General features: G+C 42.8%; 1 protein-coding gene across 2 annotated transcripts; it reads left to right on the top strand.

Annotated features, from left to right (window-relative positions):
* The first annotated feature begins 1697 nt into the window (after positions 1–1697).
* Positions 1698–21068, top strand: LOC133403968 (malate dehydrogenase, cytoplasmic-like). 2 transcript variants are annotated; one of them, XM_061679463.1, is made up of 9 exons: positions 1698–1868; positions 10830–10928; positions 12619–12715; positions 14256–14431; positions 15936–16058; positions 16131–16307; positions 19233–19346; positions 19422–19511; positions 20717–21068. In XM_061679463.1, exons 1-9 carry the CDS (start codon positions 1815–1817, stop codon positions 20837–20839), a joined length of 1053 nt encoding a protein of 350 aa, XP_061535447.1. In that variant the 5' UTR covers positions 1698–1814; the 3' UTR covers positions 20840–21068. The 2 variants fall into 2 exon arrangements, with proteins under 2 accessions (XP_061535447.1, XP_061535448.1); XM_061679464.1 differs by lacking the exon at positions 1698–1868 and adding an exon at positions 8835–8953.
* Positions 21069–21144: the final 76 nt, after the last annotated feature.

The raw sequence follows: 21144 nt of genomic DNA on the forward strand, positions 1-21144 counted from the left end.
CGCTTATCCTTACTAGGGTGCTGGAGCCTATCCAGGCTAATTCTGGGAGAGAGGTGGGGTACACCCTGAACTGGTTGCCAGCCAATCACAGGGCACAGACAGAAAAACAACCATTCACTCCTACGGGCAATTTAGAGTCTTCAATCAACCTACCATGCATGTTTTTGGTATGTGGGAGGAAATCGCAAAAACAAAAAAGAACTATGAACTAGTTCATTTTTGGAACGGTGAACTACACTTCTAACTAGTTCGCGTAGAAAATGAACTTTCCCAACACTGACAATGACACTGAAAGTAATGACGTCAATACTGTAGTCAGTCACTGGGTCATATTAGGAAATTATGGAGGGTAATGTGTGTGTATTAGTGCGTGTGCTAATTAAGTGAGCGCTGGTTATGTGGCAGGTGTGGATGCCCCGGGAGAAAACCGCAAGCAGCCCGACCAGGCGTGTACTGAGTGCAAGAATTCCAACACTTACCTCCGTGTCTTGTCTTTGCGAGCGGGGACAGGCCCCCACGTTGGGGTTTGTCCCGATGGGTCCGGAGGGGCCATGTCACACGACTGTCAGGTGGCAGCTGCTGCCAGGAAAGCATGTTTTGATGTCACTAAAGCGATCAAAAATACAGCATTTAGTCAAATTACTGACATTCACTTCCACTTGCCAGACACCATCCTTGTTATCATTGCATCACTTTGTTATGATCCCATCGTGATGAAATCACTTGTTAATCACACTGGTGTTGTTTTTATCTTGACAAAATTGCATTTCACTCTCTCACACGTACAAATCAGCACCAAGTAATTTTTGATTTACCACATATGTTGCTTGGTTTCAGAGCTTTGGATGTGCCAAAGGGTAAATGTCAAGGTCAAAGCAATGTCAAACAAGTCAAAAAGGAATAATGTAGATTTTTCTGCAATTGTCATCCTATTGTCTCTAAATTTGGTGGGTCTGTCATTATTTTGTCAATATACCCTAATACGATGATGTAATATAATATGTTCACTTATGATGTAATCACTTAAAAAACATTATTTTTATACTTGAAACCACTTTTTATCATCACAAATTAGCATGAAAATCAGTTTACCACAAACCTCATTAGGTCACACAACAGCTCATATCAGAACTCTGCACCTCTATTAATATTTGTTTACTATAAACTCACGATGACATAAAAAACATCCTTTTTTCTTGAGCCTTGTCATGTTCATCAGCGACCTCTGCTGGAGTATTACAATATTTGTAAAAGAATAACTAGGATAGGTCCGTCCATCCATCCATTTTCCGTTCTGCTTATCCCCACTAGGTTCGCGGGCGTGCTGTCATTTCATGAAAAGTGACTGATCATATTCACTTCAATAATCACAAGAAGTCCAAATAGCGATAGAGTCTCTCGCTCTCACACGCATACAAACACGCACACGCGCACACACTTCCTTCCATGTGGCACTCAGGAGAAAAAGTTGGTACATCACTGCTGTGGTTGTTACCACATTGATGCAAAATTATAGACGACTCACACACAGTAATTGATTGACACAAGAACGGTTTAGTAGGATCTATTTTTGTTCTTTAAATCTCATTAAGAGACTAGACACTAATTGTGCGTGAGCGTGTGCGTGTGTGTGTGGGGTGTGCGTGCGTGTAGCATCACTTTTCGGGATCCGTCAGCGCATGCGCATCTCTCTCTCTGTCTCTCTTTCTCACTCTCTCTGTCAATCTGTCTTCCTTCGTGACGGGAAGGACACGCGGCCATCATCATCATCATTGCCGTTATCATTTGAGCTTAGCGGAAGTGACTGAAGAATCATGTTGACGCTGCTGACCTCCATGTATTTGGTGGCGCAAGCATTTTCCTCGCAGGTGAGTCCAACGGTCCATGAACGCAACACTACGTTGGTGCTGCGTTTGCGGACCTTGCACACTGGGGCTTCCTGTTTCGGTTTAAAGGTTCGTGAACAAACTCCCGTCACATAACGGACGGTCGAGCTCTCTCCGTGACGTCACAAGGTGAATTTTCCCTCACTATATCACGGCACAAGGTGAATTTACCCAAACTAGACTTCCTGCTCCAGTGTCACGTGGTACTCGCGCGCACCTGCTGACACGGTGGTCAAATTTTTTTAACACATCCGACTGTTGCCTTCAAAATAAAACTCGGATACGCAGTATTTTTATTGAGATAAAACTATATTTCATCCATGGTTTACAATACAGTGCTGGACTGTAGTAATAATGGCAACAATAATAATTATCATTATCTTTGCCAAAATTATCATCGTAATAACAATAATGATAATAATAATAATACGATAATAATAATCACATAATATTCTCTATGTGGTCTGACAGTGACTGGTGACCAGTCCATTGTTAGCCTATGCCCTTACAATGACTGGCGACAAGTCAGTTCTTTGTGTACAGTGTTCCCTCACTATATCACGGCTCACCTATTGCGGATTCAGTGCATTGGGGATTTTTTTTCTCTTCATATTCATACAGAATTGTGCACAATTCACCATATTGCGAGATTTTGAGTGTATGTTATAATTTCTGTGGTAAAATAAATGCTTCATTAAAACTGTAAAAAAATAAAATAAATTAAAAATAAGTCAGCTGTGATAGGCGCCAGAACTCACGCGACCCTAGTGAGTTAAGCTGTACGGAAAATTGATGGATGGATAGTGTACAGTACTACTGTGCATTAGTGTATGTTTAATGTATAGAAAGTGTTTATAGGACTCTGGCAGAGGTTAGGAGTGTGGGGAAGATTATCAAGATTCTGGGGACTGGGGAGGTTCATACAGCTTTAAAATATGTTTAAAATATCGCCAAAATATGTGGTTGCTGTTTACCCAATTTCATCTATTGTGGCGGTACTGTATACGTGCCTTGCAGGGCTCGGACTCGCCATCTAAATCCCGATTCGTTATTCGTGTTGACAGGAACAAATGACTTCCGAATCTGAATCGAAACGTTACTCCCTGTACTATTCCGAAATAAAGACATGTCGCAGTGCAACAAATAAAAAAACACACGACGGAGAGTCACTTAGCCTCTAGCAATTTAATGGCAAGAGGGAAGAAGCTGCTGGAATGTCTGCTGGTTTTAGTTTGCATTGTTCAGTAGCGCCTACCTGAAGGTGCTGGAAGAGTTGGTGACCAGGATGTGGAGGGTCCAAGAGGATTTTGCATGCTCTTGTCTTAGTCCTGGCAGCGTGCAAGTCCTCAAGGGTGGGTAGGTGGGTACTGACAGTCCTAATTGCCCGTTGCAGTCGAAGTTTGTCCTTTTTTGTGGCAGCACCAAAGCAGACTGTGACGGATGAACACAGGACTGATTCGATGACTGCTGTGCAGAACTGCCTCAACAGCTCCTGTGGTAGGCTGTAGAAGCCGCAGGAAGTATACCCAACTTCAGGTCCCGAGAGACTCTAATTCCCAGGAACTTGAAGGTCTCGACGGTTGACACGGGGCAGTTGGGTAGCCTGGGGGGCAGCTGTGGTGAAGGATGTTTCCAGCCGCTCCACTTCCTGTCAATACGCAGACTCGTCACCGTCTTTGATGAGGCCGATGATTGCGGTGTCGTCTGCAAACTTCAGGAGTTTGACAGCCGGGTGCGTTGAGGTGCAGTCATCCTTGGGGCGCCCCGGTGCTGATGGTGCGTGTGGATGAGGTGGTGTCCTCCAGCCTCACCTGCTGTGGCCTGCCTGTCAAGAAGCTATCAGAATCAGAATCATCTTTATTTGCCAAGTATGTCCAGGAATTTGTCTCCGGTAGTTGGAGCTGCTCTAGTAGGACAACAGACAGTCAATTTACAGAACACTTTGGAGACATAAAGACATTGACAAAAAAACAAACAGTCACTGAGCAGTAAAGGGTTGCTAGTTATCTGGTAATGCCGGTACATTATTATTATTTTTTTGACAATTGTGCAAAAAAATCCAGAGTCCTCTAGCACTTAGAGCAGTTCGAATGACTAATATTGCAATAGTCCGGTGCAATGACCATTGTGCAAAGGGCGCCGAGACTTCAAGGAGTGTATGCGGTTTAAAGTGACGAGTAGTGCGATCATCTGGGACAATGTTGGTTGTGCAAATGTTACAGATACTCCTCAATCAGTGTGCAAATGGAGCAGATGCTACTCTGGCATGAGTGGCCAGTATATGCAAATAGTGCAGCATGGCGAGACAACTACAGTGAGTGCACGAGTAATACATAATTGGCCCCACAGAAATGTGACAACGAACTCAAGTCAAAAAATTGCCAGCATGTTGTAATGAAATTGTAGGTTAGGTGTTTAAGACGTTGATCGCAAGAGGGAAGAAGCTGTTGGAATGTCTACTAGTTCTAGTTTGCATTGATCGGTAGCGCCTACCTGAGGGAAGGAGCTGGAAGAGCTGGTGACCGGGGTGCGGAGGGTCCGAGAGGATTTTGCACGCCCTTGTCTTAGTTCTGGCAGCGTGCAAGTCCTCAAGGGTGGGTAGGGGGGTACCGACAATCCTTTCAGCAGTTTTGATTGTCCGTTGCAGTCGGAGTTTGTCCTTTTTTGTAGCAGCACCGAACCAGACTGTGATGGAAGAACACAGGACCGATTCGATGACCGCTGTGCAGAACTGCCTCAACAGCTCCTGTGGTAGGCTGTAGAAGCCGCAGGAAGTATACCCAACTTCAGGTCCCGAGAGACTCTAATTCCCAGGAACTTGAAGGTCTCGACGGTTGACACGGGGCAGTTGGGTAGCCTGGGGGGCAGCTGTGGTGAAGGATGTTTCCAGCCGCTCCACTTCCTGTCAATACGCAGACTCGTCACCGTCTTTGATGAGGCCGATGATTGCGGTGTCGTCTGCAAACTTCAGGAGTTTGACAGCCGGGTGCGTTGAGGTGCAGTCATCCTTGGGGCGCCCCGGTGCTGATGGTGCGTGTGGATGAGGTGGTGTCCTCCAGCCTCACCTGCTGTGGCCTGCCTGTCAAGAAGCTATCAGAATCAGAATCATCTTTATTTGCCAAGTATGTCCAGGAATTTGTCTCCGGTAGTTGGAGCTGCTCTAGTAGGACAACAGACAGTCAATTTACAGAACACTTTGGAGACATAAAGACATTGACAAAAAAAAAAACAGTCACTGAGCAGTAAAGGGTTGCTAGTTATCTGGTAATGCCGGTACATTATTATTATTTTTTTGACAATTGTGCAAAAAAATCCAGAGTCCTCTAGCACTTAGAGCAGTTCGAATGACTAATATTGCAATAGTCCGGTGCAATGACCATTGTGCAAAGGGCGCCGAGACTTCAAGGAGTGTATGCGGTTTAAAGTGACGAGTAGTGTGATCATCTGGGACAATGTCGGTTGTGCAAATGTTACAGATACTCCTCAATCAGTGTGCAAATGGAGCAGATGCTACTCTGGCATGAGTGGCCAGTATATGCAAATAGTGCAGCATGGCGAGACAACTACAGTGAGTGCACGAGTAATACATAATTGGCCCCACAGAAATGTGACAACGAACTCAAGTCAAAAAATTGCCAGCATGTTGTAATGAAATTGTAGGTTAGGTGTTTAAGACGTTGATCGCAAGAGGGAAGAAGCTGTTGGAATGTCTACTAGTTCTAGTTTGCATTGATCGGTAGCGCCTACCTGAGGGAAGGAGCTGGAAGAGCTGGTGACCGGGGTGCGGAGGGTCCGAGAGGATTTTGCACGCCCTTGTCTGAGTTCTGGCAGCGTGCAAGTCCTCAAGGGTGGGTAGGGGGGTACCGACAATCCTTTCAGCAGTTTTGATTGTCCGTTGCAGTCGGAGTTTGTCCTTTTTTGTAGCAGCACCGAACCAGACTGTGATGGAAGAACACAGGACCGATTCGATGACCGCTGTGTAGAACTGTCTCAGCAGCTCCGGTGGCAGGCCGTGCTTTCTCAGAAGCCGCAGGAAGTACATCCTCTGCTGGGCCTTTTTGAGGACGGAGTTGATGTTGGTCGCCCACTTCAGGTCCTGAGAGATTGTAATTCCCAGGAACTTGAAGGTCTCGACGGTTGACACAAGGCAGCTGGACAACGTGAGGGGCAGCTGCGGCGAAGGATGCCTCCTGAAGTCCACGATCATCTCTACAGTCTCGAGCGTGTTCAGCCCCAGGTTGTGTCGCCCGCACCACAGCTCCAGCCGCTCCGCTTCCGGTCGATATGCAGACTCGTCACCGTCCTTGATGAGGCCGATGACAGTGGTGTCATCTGCAAACTTCAGGAGTTTGACAGTCGGATTCGCTGAGGTGCAGTCGTTCGTGTAGAGAGAGAAGAGCAGCGGAGAGAGGACACAACCTTGGGGCGCTCCAGTGCTGATGCTGCGTGTGGATGAGGTGGCCTCCCCCAGCCTGACCTGCTGTGTCGTGCCCGTCAGAAAGCTGTAAATCCACTGGCAGATGGCAGGTGAGACGCTGAGCTGGAGAAGCTTGGAGGAGAGGCGTTCGGAGATGATGGTGTTGAACGCATGCAGAGCTGAAGTCCATGAACAGGATCCTGGCGTAGGATGAAGTGCAGTCCCATGTTGCTCGGTAGACAAACTGCAGGGGGTCCAGGAGGGGTACTGTGACGCTCTTGAGCCGTCTATGTCCCCCTCCACCGACGGATCCTTACCTGCTTTAGGTATGACCATGAATATCCGTACAGCTCCTCGGGCTGCAGAGATCATCATCTCAGTGGAGGGCTATAGCTATTTGCATCCGTGATCCATGACTGCAAGAACAAACTACGACTGCACACATGCGCAGAAACTATGCGCAGTAAGTCAAAATGGAGTTAGCCATAAACACAGGCTAAAAATAGTGAAATATTTTTGATATTTTAAAGTAAATGCAGCTTGGCAGCTCTTGTCAAAGTAAAGTAAGTAGTATGACATTTTAAGATTTGTTCTGATTCATCTTCTGAAAATACTTATTTGATGATGGCTTTTCCACACACAGTTGAATTCCAACACCACCAATTCGTGCACAACCCAAGGCCCTTGACATTGGCTGGCGACCAGTCCAGGGTGTGTACCTTCTGTTACCTAAAGTCAGATGGGCAAGGCTCTAGCTAGATTAATTATTAAGACTGTGTGGTAGGCCATGTTCCTCTCGGGTAACCGGGCTTGCTTTGAGATCAGGTCAGATGGCGCCAACTTAATGAGGTGGCAGACATTAATCTTGAACCTTTGATCCTTGTTTTGAAAGTGTCTGGACTATGTTCTTGTATCTTTGGACTTGGACGATCTCGATGAGACTAACAAGAGATTACAAACCATTAGAAACTATTCTACATTTGAATACTATCTGTTTCCAAAGTGAAAATAAAGAACTCTTCAGAATGTTTACTACTTTGCAAGTTTGGTTTGAAATATGGCAAGAATCGATGATTGATGTGTGGTTCTGATAAACTGATTGGACCTTCTTGATTCTGACATGGTGCTTTAGTACATTTTTCTTATTGTCACAAGATGGCCAATTACCAAATGTAGCTATTAGCAGAGGCCCCTCCCACCTGTCATGTGGTACTCCATATTCATACTTTGTCCTACATTATTACTGCTTGTATGTGTGCTTTTATTTATAAAAGTAAATGAAGTAGTTGAGTGGTGAGAGTGAGAGGTGAGGAGGTTCAGGAAGCATTTCCTTTCATGGTGGTTGTAAGGTCCTTAAAGGATGCTAAGTACACTAATGCCGCTTAGCACAGGTATGCACACAAATCATATGACCTCTGCTCACTTGCACCAAGCTCTTGACACTCTTACAACACAATTACTATAGATTTATTGGTCATTGGTCATTTTTGTTGAGTTTTTTATTAATTCTTTCATCCATTCATCTTCCGTACCGCTTATCCTTAATAGGGTCGCGAACGTGTTGGAGCCTATCCCAGCTATTTTCGGGCGCGAGGCAGGGTGCACCCTGAACTGGTCGCCAGCCAATCACAGGACACATATAAACAAACAACCATTCACACTCACGTTCTCACCTACGGGCAATTTAGAGTCTTCAATCAAACCACCACACATGTTTTTGGAATGCGGGAGGAAACCGGAGCACCCGGAGAAAAACCACGCAGGCACGGGGAGAACAAGCAAACTTCACACAGGTGAGGCCGGATTTGAACCCAGGTCCTCCGAACTGTGAGGTAGATGTGCTAACCAGTCGCTCACCGTGCTGCGTTGTTGAGTTTTTCTTATACCTAAAACTTACAATAAAATTAAATCTAAAATAAATTGTATGCATTACAAACTTTGTCTATCTGTCCTACTTATTGACCTACCTACCTACCGAGCTACTTATTGGTTTTCCTGCCTACCTACCTCACAAACTATCCAATACCTACTTATCCTACCTACTTATGCATCTACCGACCTACTTACTTAGCTACGTATTGGTTTACCTACCTACCTAACTTCCATCCAACTTACAGTCCTAATATTTGCGACAATACCTATTAAAGTGTAAAAAAAAAAAAAATCATGTTGAGGGTCAATGAATGAAATTATTAATTTCCCTGCATGGAATCATGCTACTATTAAATGACACTATCAATTATTGGGTAAGACAACGGAATGAATACACATGAAGCCGATTGTATTCGAAGATTTACATTTTGATTAAATTATTCGTTTTATTGTTAATATTTTATTAATATATTTTATAACTACACTATATCGGTACTTAATGTACATTAAAGAGTATAACAATTTAAATGCAAAAAGACTTCCTCGTCACGAGCCATGTTTAGCGTGGTCTGTGTCGCGATGCATCATGGGAAATTGATTCGCTTACGTCGAGGCTGGCAGGCGTTGACTCGCCTAAAGGACTACTAGTCCCAGATATCGTGCGCGAGGAAGGAGGCGTCGTCAGCCGGCAGAGGTGACCCTCAAATCAAACCTCCTCACGGCCGAGTCCTCCTCCATCCTCTCGTCCTCGCTCGTCCTCTCGACCTTGTCTAAGATGGTAAGAAGAAAATGTCAACTTTCTTTTAACACGCAAAAATCACGACTAATGTCGTCTTTTAGCTTTTTTTGGGCGAGATTTAAAACGCTCCAAACAATGGCCGCCAGCTCCATATTTGAGTTGAATGTGACTGAATGATATTTATTTCATTCGTCGATCGTCCATCTTGATCCATCTGTCTGACGCAATAGCGTGACGGGATGCTGCTGCTGCACGGCATAACATGCGTTTATTGAACTTTTATTAATTTTTTGGAATGGGTGTGACGTCATCAACCTTCTGTCACGCGAAGAAAAACTTCTTTCAAATAGGGTGATTGGAGGAAACCCTACGAACAAATCTCACTTCAGATGCAATGTGAACATAATATAAGAAAAGGACTGCATTTAAGAGTGCAACTAATAATTTCATAACGTGTGACGTATTTTTGCCCTTAACCACTTGATTTGTCGTTCATTGAAGGTTGGACGCGGCAGTCTAATGTTTAAAATGCAACCGTGTAACTGTCAAGTAAAGCCGAATGAAAGATGGACACGAGTTAAGTTTGTTTCGAGTCAAATTTTAACCAGAGATATGTGTCTCGTCGTGCAAAACGTGCAAAGTCATCATACCCAGCGTGGTTCTTAATGTACTTCCGTGTACAATGCACAGGAAGACTTGGCATCTCGTATTCCAATTTTAGTTTTCATCATTTGAATATAAAGTTACAACAACTATTAACCGAAGCCGAATGAAAGATGGGCATGAATTAAGTTCGTTTCAAGTGGAATTTTGATCGGAGATTTGTGCCTCTGCATGTAAACGTGCAAAGTCATTTTACGTCGCATGTTTCTTAATGGACTTCAGTCTTCAGTTGGATTTATCTCACCAAACATTATTATGAATAAACACAAAAGGAATGAAGACGTTGGTCATTTTACTCATGAGGAGGGCGCATGGGAGATTGTTCAGGTTACAGCCTCTCAACACGCTCTAAACAATCTCCCCCGTCGCTCCTACATTTATTTGAAAATAGGAGAGTTCTACAAGACATAATATTCTAAGCATTAAGACACAACACAAAACATAGGACCAGCCGACACCTGTCCCGTCCCCGACCACATCCGATCACGTCCTTGGTCAAGGCGCCCTTCCATCAAATGTTGCTGAGTCATCTTCTTGAAGGCGAGACATCTTTCTATCTAAATATTGTCCATAATACTAATGCAAGCTACTAATGCAAAATACTAATGCAAGCTAAGCAAATAAATGATAACTACTAAGATATATCTAACAAATGCACAGGAAGACTTGGCATCTCGTATTCCAATTTTAGTTTTCATCATTTGAATATAAAGTTACAACAACTATTAACCGAAGCCGAATGAAAGATGGGCATGAATTAAGTTCGTTTCAAGTGGAATTTTGATCGGAGATTTGTGCCTCTGCATGTAAACGTGCAAAGTCATTTTACGTCGCATGTTTCTTAATGGACTTCAGTGCACATGGAGGAGACACGGCATCCCATCACTAAATGAAGTCTTTGTTATTTGCATATAAAGTTACACCAACTGTTAATCAAAGCCGATTGAAAGATGGCCATGAATTAAGTTTGTCCAAAGTGAAATGGCAATCACAAATGGGTGCCTCGTCGTGCAAACGTGCAGTCATCTTATTTCGTGTCGTCCTTAATGGACTTCAGTACACAGAGATGAGACATGGCACCTTATTTCTAAATTTAGGCTATATCATTTGCATACAAAGTTACACGAACTGACAGAATCTGTCAGATAAAGATACCCCTCCCCCGCCCACCGTCTCCCTGGTACTTTTTAATTGTGGGGGTGGCTGAGGTACGAATGATGGATGAGGAGTGTCCGTGTTTGCTTGCCCACAGGCTGATCCCATTCGGGTTGTGGTGACCGGCGCGGCTGGCCAGATCGCCTACTCTCTGCTCTACAGCATCGCTAAGGGTGACGTCTTCGGGAAGGAGCAGGTGAGGTTGCGGCCCGGGGTTGCTATGGTAATGTTATCGATAGATTGATTGATAGACAGACAGACAGGTGGAAATTTCCTTCACCCTGTGAGGGAAATTAAATTGGCACCTAAGCAATATTTACACATAAACACTCATATGTGTAATGTATTATAATATAGAAACAAGTAACAAAGAAAAAACACAATACAAAGAGTAGCTTTGCGGAGGAATTGAAATACATTTAAATCTAAACTAAGTTGGTGCAACGATTAATCGACAACTATTTTGATAACCAATTCATCATTTAGGCGGCACGGTGGGCGACTGGTTAGAGCGTCTGCTTCACAGTTCTGAGGATCGGGGTTCAATCCCCGGCCCCGCCTGTGTGGAGTTTGCATGTTCTCCCCGTGCCTGCGTGGGTTTTCTCCGGGCACTCCGGTTTCCTCCCACATCCCCAAAACATGCATGGTAGGTTAATTGACAACTCTAAATTGCCCTTAGGTGTGAATGTGAGTGAAAATGACTGCGATTGGCTGGCAACCAGTTCAGGGTGTACCCCGTCTCCTGCCCGATGATAGCTAGGATAGGCTCCAGCACGCCCGCGACCCTAGTGAGGAGAAGCGGCTCAGACAATGGATGGATGGACATCTTTGTTTTAAAATTCTAACACAAAGTGCAGTGAGCTCCCAGGCGCAGCAGCATGTCTTTTAAGATTCAATGAAAACTTTAACAAATAAATAACTCCCTTCATCATTTAGAGACCGCGTTTAGTTTAAAATCCTTGGAATTTCAACCTCTCAACAGGAAATATCCTCTGATTTCTGTAGTCCTCCATGAAAGCATTCTGATTATCTTTGTGTTCTATCAAAATAAGACATTTGCAAACTAACACATTTGTAAGCTTTTACGTTGGAAATCAATTATCAAGATTTTTGCCCATTTTCTGACGGATTTTACAAACCAAACCAGTAACTCAATCTTAATCAATTTATGTTTGTGCATTTTATGCACTGTCAAATTGAAATAATGTACTGTTTTTGAAGAAAGGGATGGAAATGAAATAAAAATTGGATTAATTGATTAATCAAAAAATAGTGAACGGTTTAATCGTTTATTCAAATAAATGTCAGTTGCAGCCCAAATTCTAAAGAAAAAAATCAGAAGACTAAGATGTTGCATGTTGGTATGTGGTAAAGGCCAGTGAGTTGAGGAGTTTCATTTTGACAAAGGTTGTGCTTTACCACCATCCAGTGCCATCTATAGGCAATTTTTAATAATTTTTTGGGGCAACATCAATTACTCGCTGATTTTTGCTTTCCAGGACTGGTCCCCCACAAATAGCGGGGTTCACTTTAGTCACTTTCTACAGTTATACTGTATTTGAACAATGAGTGCAAAGTGAGGTATAAATATGGATAATATAAACAGTGTTTGGTATGCATTTTGATATGCGTAATATTGATTGTACCATACATACGTACAATATCTAATTTGTATAACATTATTTCAGTGCCTAGAAGTATTTATCACACACACAGTCGAGTTATTATATAAATGAATAGTAAATACTTTGAAAGATGAAATATTCCTTTAAGAGACAAGTTAACTTGGAAAGACCTTAATATGTCATAAATGTGTTTTTGTGGGTGTGTTTGTGCGTGTGTGGGTGCGTGTGTGTGTGTGTGTGTGTGTGTTTTGTGCATGTCAGCCCATTATCCTGGTGCTGCTGGACATCCCGCCCATGGTGCCGGTGCTGGACGGCGTGGTCATGGAGCTTCAGGACTGCGCCCTCCCACTACTGAGGGGTGAGGCACCCGCCATCTTGTTGTCGTGTCCCGGCTTAACTTTAGTAACAGCCGTTTGATGGAATGGACGTCACGAAAATCAGGGCAAAGATCACGGTCATTGAAGAACATTTGAGTGTGTTGACCAGGTGAGAAGGAGGGTCCGTCAGAAGCCGCTTGATTGGCTGTCGGCAGGCCGGCCAATCAGAGTGAGGATGGGGGGGGGGGGAACTATGACTGAAGTCCACTTTGATAATGACAACAACACGTTTGTTATCGTTTGCTGTCAACCTTCTGGAAGTGATGTCATATTTCAGTCAATGTTGTTCCCTCCACGGCTGTGTTGGGAATCACTCCCTATCCACCATATAGTCAGTTGGCCATTATTTTATGTTGGAATGTGGAGTGAGTATAGGTTAACTCCTACATCGAGCCATCAACGTATCCCACAATGCATCTTGAAAAGTAGTGAACGATACAGAAAAATGATTTTTGGTTTCCGGGGGATTATTTGATTTTGTGCACGAGACCAGTTCATAAATTGTGATGCGAAAATAGCGGCGGAGCTAGAGGGTGACCAGGGGTGAAAATTGGCCGCCCGTTTCATTTCTAGGGCCACAAGACATCAAGTAATAAGGTGAACAATTCCAATCCCACCTCCGATCCCCATCCCGTTGGTTTTCAAGGGGGGGGATTTTTTATCACCAGCACAGTTACGTGTTGAGTTGAATTGAGTTTACTGCCACGTTAAAGCGATCGTATATTAGGTTTGCGCTCGAAAGTCAAATAAAAAAAATCAGCCGAATGACAGCTCGTATCTCCAAAAACTCGTAGGTCGGGTCACTCGTATCTCACGGCACCACTGTATTTTCACTTCACTGAGACATTAACAGAAGTAGAGCAACACGTAACAACATAGGGGGATATCAAGTTTTTTTGTTTTAATTAATTTTGTAAAATGAAAACTACTGCGATTGGCTGGAAACCAGTTCAGGGTGTACCCCGCCTCCTGCCCGATGATAGCTGGGATAGGCTCCAGCATGCCCGCGACCCTAATGAGGAGAAGCGGCTCAGAAAATGGATGGATGGATGGGAAATGAAAACGATACAATGTCATTAACATGGATTTATTAGTTAAATGTTTAACGTATTAGGAAAGTCAACCAGCTGACTTTGATCCAGTACAATGCAATGCGACCGTAATGACGTCATTAACAGCGCTCGAGTAGTGTTCCAAAACTATTTTTAATTTGAAACATGACTATATAATCCATCATATAAAAATCAATCATGTCTCAGGAAAACTCCAGTTGTCAGTTATTGAAGCCTCCCTGAGACATCAGTGAGTTACGCCACATGGGCACATAGTGATTAGGGAGTTGAGAATGATGAAGGATTCTGAAAGCAGTCACTCATTCCCTAATCACTGGATAAGGATTTTTAGTGAACTTTTTCCTAAACTATATTTCTGAACACAGCCTAAATGTTGTCCTCCTCACATACTACCAATGCTAATGAAGTTAGCGTGGCACTAATCGACAATATCTCCTCTTCCTCCCAGAGGTGATCCCCACCGACAAGGTGGAGGTGGCCTTCAAGGACATTGACGCTGCCATCCTGGTGGGCTCCATGCCCAGGAAGGAGGGCATGGAGAGGAAGGACCTTCTCAAGGCCAATGTGGCCATTTTCAAGACTCAGGGCGCCGCCCTGGACAAGTTTGCCAAGAAGACGGTCAAGGTGAGAGGAGACGTGAAAAGTGCAGAGTGGATGTCACATGACAGTTCGCCAGCAACTAGAGTTAAAGTTCCTGTGTAGTCAGAAATAAAAAAAAAATTAGAAGGCAAACAAAAATTATTATTTAGTCTGGTCTATCAGTCTAAAATACCTGCTTCTGATTTGGCTAAATTCCGTAGTCTGAGTTCTTCAGAGCCCTGGAATTGTCCCAATAAGGTCGACTTTCTGTTCAATTTGGGGCATGGGTCCTTGAGCCTTTTTTTATATGTGCTGTTCTGGTAGAAATTTCCACCCAATTTTGTGTCAATCGGTGAAACTGCTGGCGGGGGCTGATTTGATGAAGTTGCATGAATTACCAGTTGAATTCCAATTTGAGTCACCACCAATTTGTGCACAATCATAGTGCCTTGACACTGGCTGGCGACCAGTCCAGGGTGTGTACCTCCTCTTACTTAATGTCAGATGGGATAGGCTCTAGCGAGATTAATTACTAAGACTGTGTAGTAGGCCATGTTCGTCTCGGGTAATCGGGCTTACTTTGAGATCAGATCAGACGGCGCCAACTTAACGAGCTGGCAGACATTACTGTTGAACTTTTGATCCTTGTTTTGAAAGTGTCTGGACTATGTTCTTGTATTTTTGGATTTGCAGCATTTAGATTAGACCAACAAGAGATTACACTCGAATACTATCTGCTTACGAAGTGAAAATAAAGAACTCTTCATTATGTTTACTACTTTACAAGTTTGGTTTGAAATATGGCAAGAATCGATGATCGATGAGTGGTTTTGATGAACTGATTGGACCTTCTTGATTCTGACATGACTCTTAAGAAAGGCTGTTTTAGTATAATTTTCCTATTGTCACAAGAGCGCCAGTTAACAAATGCAGCCATTAGCAGAGGCCCTGCACACCTGCTCCGTGGTACTCCACATTCATATTTTGTCCTTCAATATTACTGCTTGTGTGTGTGCTTTTATTTGTAAATGTAAATGAAGTAGTTGAGTGGTGAGAGTGAGAGGTAAGGCGGTTCAGGAAGCACTTCCTTTCACGGTGGCTGTAAGGTCCTTAAAGGATGCTAAGTACGCTAATGCCACTTAGCACAGGTATGCACACAAATGATATGACTCTCGCTCACTTGCACCAAGCTGTGGCCACTCTTACAACACAATTACTATAAATTGATGGAGGATGGATGGAGAACTTTTTTTCTACGTTTTGTTGAGTTTTTCTTGTACATGAAACTGACATTAAAATTAAATATAAAATATGATTCAATTTTGTATGTGCATTAGAACACTTTGACTATCAGTCCTACTTATTGACCTACCTACCTCGGTGAAAATGGTGTCAGGGGATAATTTTTCCTTATGGGGACTACATTGTGAGTTTTGGGAAGTAAAATACACACATTTTCAAGTATTGGTGATGATTTGGGGCATTTTGAGGCCCCCGAAAAAGCCATTCATTTGTCGGAAGAATAATGACGACTACTTTCTGTGTTAAGGTTCTGGTGGTGGGCAACCCGGCCAACACCAATTGCCTCATCGCCTCCAAGTCGGCTCCGTCCATCCCCAAGGAGAACTTTTCCTGCCTGACGCGGCTAGACCACAACCGCGCCTCCTCGCAGGTGCGCTAAGGCTAACATCCAAACTGTCTGAGAAGAAGCATATTCACGGTGGTGTGACTCCTCCTCCTGCAGGTGGCGCTGCGCTGCGGTGTGTCCTCGGACAAGGTAAAGAATGTCATTATCTGGGGGAACCACTCCTCCACGCAGTACCCGGACGTTCACCACGCCAAGGTCAACGTGCATGGCACCGAGGCAGCTGCTTACGACTGCGTCAAGGACGATGCCTGGCTCAGGGGAGCCTTCATTTCGGTGAGCTACGCCTTCACAAAAATAAAAAAGAACGAAAACCGAATTGCCAAGGATCGGCCAAGTCACGCCAGATGTTGCCTTTCCTTTAAAGATCTTAAAAATGACACGTAATCCTGAAATATGACGTTTTATATATATTTTAAAATAGCGTTTTACCCTAAAATATGCAATTTGTCCATATTGAATGACACTATTTTTAAATCTGACATTTAAATAAGTGGCAATTTATCACTATATCTGAGATTTAAAGGTCTTAACAATGATAGTTCATGCTTAAATCTTCCATTTAAAGTTTTAAAATGATATTTTTTAAAATTTGACTTTCGAAGGTTTTCCACATTGTCATTAAGTATGACATTCAAAAGACTTGAAATGACAGGTTACCCTTAAATACTGTGTGCCTTTTCAAGGCCTTTAATTGACACTATGCTGAAATTCAACATTTAAAGGTCTTAACTGCTGCACTGCTTAAATCTCACATTTAATCTAAAATGTAATTTTACTGGCGGCACGGTGGCCGACTGGTTAGAGTGTCAGCCTCACAGTTCTGAGGACCTGGGTTCAATCATGGCCCCGCCTGTGTGGAGTTTGCATGTTCTCCCCGTGCCTGCGTGGGTTTTCTCCGGGCACTCCGGTTTCCTCCCACATCCCAAAAACATGCATGGTAGGTTGATTGGAGACTTTAAATTGCCTTTTGGTGTGAATGTGTGCGCGAATGCTTGTTTGTTGATATGTGCCCTACGATTGGCTGGCAACCAGTTCTGGGTGTACCCCGCCTCCTGCCCGATGATAGCTGGGATAGGCTCCAACACGCCCGCGACCCTAGTGAGGAGAAGCGGCTCAGAAAATGGATGGATGGATGTAATTTTACTCTGAAGTATGGCGTTTTCAACAACTGAAAAATGATACGGTATCCTTAAATCTGATATTTAAAAACCTTTAAAATGTCACAGACACAATTAGTCACTTTTACCATCTTGTAACATTAATAACGGCGACAAGACCCATATCCATCTAGATCTGAGATGTCATAAACACAACAAATGATTGAAAGCCAGAGCTCGAATTATGTGAACATGTTTACGATGTTTTAAACATGCAATCCCCATCGGATCTAGATTAAACTTATTACATACTTGTGACCCTGCATACAAGTTATGTATTTCATAACATATAAAAACAATATTATGATCATGTTAAATATTTACGGGATATAAAGTTGACACTGTGAGTCGGTAGTCTGTTACAACAGCTGTGGTAGCTTTCTCCCTGTTACAGTACAGCATCTAGATGGCCTATATTCCACTAACAAGTTCTCTTTATGCATTTTTTTGCACAAGAAAATGAAAGTGGCTGTCATTTCCAATAATTATGGTTATGACTGTGAAACCATATAAAGGTTTCATCGCCTGACTGTGGTATTATATATACACAACAAAATGATGGAGAACTAGATTAAACGTCAAGGATAATATTTTGTTCAACTAATGTTCAAGTTGATGTAAAATGTAAAAGGGGGTTTGATAGCAAAAGAAAAATGCTTGCAATATATTAACATTATTTATTACATATTACGATGTGAAATTTTGGTACATATTTTAGCAACAATCATGGACGTTGACGCAAATGATTTACTTTCGCCGACCATGTAAAATGATGTGGCTGGCTGGGTGTGCCCCCCGGGCTGCGAGTTTGACATGCCTGCATTTGGATTTATTATATCCACTTGATACTCTTTTCATCTGAGAGGTGTTGAGGATTCAAATACATTTTTGTTTTAAACAGTATTTCATTTCATATATTATCAAACTATTAATTGGTGTATTGTGTTAATGTTGTTGACTTGGTCAACTCTGTAGCATCCGAATCCTATAAATGTGTGTCTCCACCACCACAATTTATGTATTTTTTTCACTTTCAAATTCATCCTGCGGGCCGGTTTGTACCCCCTAGTGTGCCACTTTTGGCCTGTGGGCCGTATGTTTGACATAGCTGTACTGTACTATAAAGTATAAAGTATTTACTCATCGTTTGTATATTGTCGCTGTCTGGCGGAATCCCCCACCTCCAATATTAGAACTATTCAGGAAAAACAAAAAAAGAACAAACTTGCCTGAGTTTCCAACCATGACTTTGTTCAAGTTGCTATAAAACATTAAATTGCGATTATATACCATTGCACAAATTATGTTCAATCAGTAATTGAACATGCTGAAAAAAAATCACTAATTTATTACGTTGTCATTGATTAAAATCGTACGAACGTGGCACCAGCCAGCCGTCCCCGTCAGTCCGCCGCAGTCACATGATGCCACCACTGTAAAAAAATACAACTAAATAAAATAGATAGAACTTCATCAAAGCCAAACGCCTGTGTTACGTCATCTTCCCAAACTCTTTTTCAAAGGTGAGCAATCAATACAACAATGAGCTGACTGAACCCGTTCATACAGGCAAAAATGAATGCATGCACTTACCTGCCTGCGCCTGCCTTCCCTCTATAACGAAGCATTTCAAGGAGTTCAACAAAGCAAGCTTAATCAAATGTATCCAACCTCACTATTTTTGCTCATTGTCTTAAAAAATATATATATAATAAACACCCAGACTTTCAATATTGGCGACGATTACGGCATAGAACACGTACTTCAATAAGGAAACGTCTTCTGTCACTGACATCAGTAGGCTCACGCAGGTTTTCGACCTAAATGTGGGCCAGCCAGAATCTAATAGGAAATCAAATATGTCATCTGAAAACAAGCCTAAAATTACAACTGAGTCTATTTTGGGGTGAATTATTTTGTGCAGACATGGTTTTTAAGTCCAGAACTGGAATAACTGCCAATGTTCACTGCATTAGAGAGGTCAGAAAAAGCAAAAAAGAAGTTTTCTCACCTTGTTGTTGTTATTGTTGTGGTGATGTAGACGGTGCAGCAGCGTGGCGCCGCTGTCATCAAGGCCAGGAAGCTGTCCAGCGCCATGTCTGCTGCCAAGGCCATCTGCGACCACATGAGGGACATCTGGTTCGGCACCAAGGAGGTCTTAGCGTGCTTTTCTAACTCTAACCATATCGCTTCTTCTTTCTGTTCATGATGTTACTATTTTTGTGTTCAGGGTGAGTTTGTGTCGATGGGCGTGCATGCAGGAGGAAACTCTTACGGCATCCCTGAAGACCTCATTTACTCCTTCCCCGTCCAGATCAACGTCAGTACAAAAACAAAGTTATTCCATATAGTACAAAACCAAAGTTATTACATATGTTTGTTTCCCACATGCTTAAACTTACTAAAACTTACTTAAATGTATTGAAACACACTTTTTAAAAGTACTTCTTAGCAGCTGTTCTCACTCGCTCAAGAAATTAGACTATTATAGAACATCCATTTCAGGAAAGAAACTGTCGCTCACACAGTTTTCTAAATAAGACACAAAGCGTGCTTGCTTCAAGCTGTTTATTTGTATATATTTTATTATTTACATTCAGTGGACCCCCGCTTTTCGTGAGGGCTTGGGACCGCGAAGAGCGAAAATCCACTAGTAATTTTTTTTTAACCCCAGAAATTCTTGAATCAGTAGGGATAAACTGCGAATAAGCATTTTCGGGATTGGTTCCCTCCCTCCAAAAAAAGAGAAAATTAAAATTGGCTTTTTTTTTTTAAATTGAAGAAAAACAATCTGCAAATAGGTGAATCTGCTGGTGCCAAACTGCGAGTATGCGGGAGTCCACTGTATAATGAAAAACTCCATCCTTGGGGACATACAACAACATACATACAACCAAACTCACAGGCATATATTCTCTCTACTCAGATTTGTAATGGCCTAAATGAAACGCTTCAATTAACTTCAACTAATTCCATGACACCAAAATGCCACAAGATGACAGAAAAGCACAACTTTTGTCAAAATGAAGCTCCTGAATTCACTCCAACATAGTTCCTGGGCACCAATATGCCTCCGAATGGCACCAAAGTAAAGCTTTTATTACTTTGACCTGAGCACAAAAACTTTAGTTTTTCAGCAAATAATGGAGGATATGTTCCCCCCCCACCCCCAAATTTATGAATGTGCGAATGCCAAACCGCGAATATGCAGGGCTTCACTGTATTCCACATTGTGTGTAGTGAGTTTTAACTCATTCACTGCCAGTCCTTCATGTTAACATGGATATTTGAATTCAACAGCCATAAATGGCAGTGAATTTGTTTCACTTTTTTGAATTGAACTACTGAAATACTTTTCTACATTATTCTAATTTGAGATGCACATGTATGTTTATTATATATTTATACTTTATATAATTACAGCCAAGCAGATGTTTCATAAGCAAAAAAAAAAAAAAAAAAAAAAGTTACTTTAAAGTAGGTCATTTTGAACAAAAGCTGATGAACTTGTGATACGTTTTCCAGAACCAGACCTGGAAGGTGGTGCACGGTCTCAGCATCAACGACTTCTCCCGGGCCAAGATGGACGCCACAGCGGCCGAGCTGGTGGAGGAGCGAGACACTGCCCTGGACTTCCTGTCCCAGTGACTGGCCCCGTTGGCCCCTGCACACCACTGCCGCTCTCGGCTATGAAGACCAAGCCCGCGTGTCCCCTCCCACCTACACTATGTGTGTGTGTGTACGAATGCGTATACATGTAGGTTGTGTGTGATGTCCTCAGACCTTTCAAAACTGTCAATCATCACAACGTGGTGTTGATAGAAGCACTCAGAAGCAACAAAACAATAATAAAACCATCAATCTTAACCACAGAACACTTAATTGTGATGTGTTTTTTTTACAGCTTAGTGAGATACATAAAGCCCCCCCCCCAAGACATTTAAAATGGAAAC

Source organism: Phycodurus eques, chromosome 6, assembly GCF_024500275.1.
Source record: "Phycodurus eques isolate BA_2022a chromosome 6, UOR_Pequ_1.1, whole genome shotgun sequence".
NCBI lineage: Eukaryota > Metazoa > Chordata > Actinopteri > Syngnathiformes > Syngnathidae > Phycodurus > Phycodurus eques.